Source organism: Penaeus vannamei, chromosome 32 (genome assembly GCF_042767895.1).
Source record: "Penaeus vannamei isolate JL-2024 chromosome 32, ASM4276789v1, whole genome shotgun sequence".
NCBI classification, from domain to species: domain Eukaryota; kingdom Metazoa; phylum Arthropoda; class Malacostraca; order Decapoda; family Penaeidae; genus Penaeus; species Penaeus vannamei.
Genome location: NC_091580.1, coordinates 21,702,069 through 21,704,568, shown reverse-complemented (window position 1 = coordinate 21,704,568; position 2,500 = coordinate 21,702,069). Strand labels below are relative to the sequence as shown.

At 34.2% G+C, this 2,500-nt stretch overlaps 1 protein-coding gene across 4 annotated transcripts in view; it reads left to right on the top strand.

Annotated features, from left to right (window-relative positions):
- Nucleotides 1-2,500, top strand: part of Ptpmeg (protein tyrosine phosphatase Meg) — a 196,674-nt gene that overhangs the window by 191,779 nt on the left and 2,395 nt on the right. For all 4 annotated transcript variants that reach the window (XM_070144797.1, XM_070144795.1, XM_070144796.1 and 1 more), the window contains 4 exons: nt 187-316; nt 597-714; nt 1,649-1,815; nt 2,061-2,500. The exon at nt 2,061-2,500 is cut by the window's right edge and continues 2,395 nt beyond it. In XM_070144797.1, the coding sequence (XP_070000898.1) occupies nt 187-316; nt 597-714; nt 1,649-1,815; nt 2,061-2,147 (502 nt within the window). In that variant the 3' untranslated portion in view covers nt 2,148-2,500. The remainder of the gene's footprint in view (nt 1-186; nt 317-596; nt 715-1,648; nt 1,816-2,060) is intronic.

The following is a 2,500-nucleotide window of genomic DNA, read 5'->3' as shown; positions in this document are numbered from 1 at the left end:
AAGACTGACTGGATGAAAGGATGAATGTATAAAACTTATTCATTTAAAGAAAGGGTATTAATTTTTAGGGTAGAGTAAATAGCAGAATACCCAACACAAAGGGAGAATGCTCAAATAAGAGTCATTGGTCAATAAACTTATCTTATTCATAGGTGATTATTCATGTTGTTATGCCCTCTCTTCCAGAGTAAAATGTCACCGATACTGGCCTCGCTTGAATGAGACTGTCGAGTTTGGGACTCTCCAGGTCACTTGTCTGAAGGAGGAGGAGACGCCAGGTTTTGCGTTTAGAGAATTTACTCTCATCAACACAGAGGTGTGTAAAAGCCCTTGTTTTGTTTTCGTGTTTCTTCCTTACAGTTTTTCTGTTTCTTCACATAATTTTGCTATTGCCATTACATGTGTTTATACTTTAAAGTCATATGTAACTCTGTGCTGTTCAAGCAGAATTACACATTTTAATAAAAAATTCTATTAAGGATGATGGATATGTGTTTCCCACTTTAGTATAGCTTTATGTTTGTGTCACTTTCACTCATGTAATGTTAGTGCTTTTGAGTGATTTGAGTAAACACTAATCCACATCGCTATTTCAGACTCAGGATGAGCGACACATCACCCACATGCAGTACCTGGCATGGCCGGACCATGGTGTCCCTGACGACTCAACAGAATTCCTCCACTTTGTAACCCAAGTTCGCCAAGCTAGAGCAGGTGAGAGATAAAAACGTCAAACGAGATCATTTTGGATTATAGATAAAAGTCTTTTACAACTGCTTAAAATTCTCTTAGAGTATAATTTTAACTGCTTTGATAAGTGATAAGTACTTGATAAGTGATTTTCAGTGTCACTTATTCTATATGTTATATCTTTTTTATATATTGAAATATTCTTTTTACTCTTCCTGTATTTTCATTGGTTATTTAAGAAATTTTGTTGTACTTAAGTTTGAGATATGAATATTTTTTTCTGTTTTACTAGTAAGTTGGTGAAGATAACTAGGTTGACTGAACACTAATGCTTTGAATAATTGAAACATACCACCTCATTTACATCCTTGATGTCTCTTAACATGAAATGAAATGAGAATATGCAAATGCATCAGAACTGGCAAACTATGAGAATGAATTTCATGAGTTTTTACATTAACCTACTCCTGTCAATTTCCTATCCTATAATTTGTTTCTTAACTTTTTTATTCTTTGTTTGTTCATCTATAACTGTCCTATATAATTAGGTGAAAAAAATCCTGGGCACAGAAGTTTCAGAATCATGTGTAGATCCAGCTGGCCATTTTATGTTATCCTTTATTAAAATGGACAAGGGAGTTTTATCATCTACTACTATGTTATTGACAGAAATTTCTGAGCTCTGAATTTTGATATTGGCTACTAAGAGTTGGATAATATAGATATAGATGTTTCTTAAAAAATATATATAATAATAATCAACAATATGTTGTAGAATAAAAGACGTGGATATTAGAAACTTGTTTATGGAATTTAGGCATATATAGTAGTGTTTGCATTTTCTTTGTTCAATGCAATCCCTCTTTTTTCTCCAATACCTTTGGTTTACTGTACTTGTTTATATACTTTGAAATATTAGTATTTGTCCAGTTATACTAAATTTAACTACCCTTTGCAGGTATGGTTGAACCCACGATCGTACACTGCTCAGCAGGCATTGGGAGGACCGGTGTGCTCATCTTGATGGAGACTGCACAGTGCTTGATTGAGGCCAACGAGCCAGTTTATCCACTAGATGTAGTTAGAGCTATGAGGGATCAGCGTGCAATGATGATCCAGACAGCTGTGAGTATTGGTAACTTTTTTTTTCTGTGAGTGAATGATGTTCTCTTGTCTGAAATGTTTTATTATTTAATGTGGATAGGATTTATATTTTTTTCATTGTGACTGTCTTAGTTGTAGATTATTACTATTATTATTATTACTTTTATAATCATTATTATTATTTTTATTTTTTCTATATAGATAATATGTTTTATATTTTTAGTTACAAAACAGGGATTAATGTTTATTTTCTTCCCTCTTTGCAGAGTCAATACAGATTTGTATGCGAAGCCATTCAGCGAGTGTACTCAGAAGGCCTTGTTAAACCTCTTGCCGAGTACCAGCAGAGATGAGGGATTTAACGTCACTTGATTATAGTGACAAAGTGTGACAACTGTGTATCAGATGTACATTTTCTGTGACTGAAGATAAGGCATAAGTTATAGCTGAGCCATGACATGACAGCAGAGATATTTCTACTGTTTCCTGTGATGGAAATGGCATAAAGATAAAGACAGAACGAGGCATGCTGGTTGTAAAAGTGAGGAAATAGAGCGAGCATACTGTGTATATATCCTATAATAGGAGCTTGAAAACAATTTATCCTACAATAGGAGTCTGGAAAAGAATTTTTACCTGAAATCCGTGTTCTGCCTCGAGAGGATGAATCTCTCTGGGGCCCAAAGCTACCACAGTAAGAAAAATG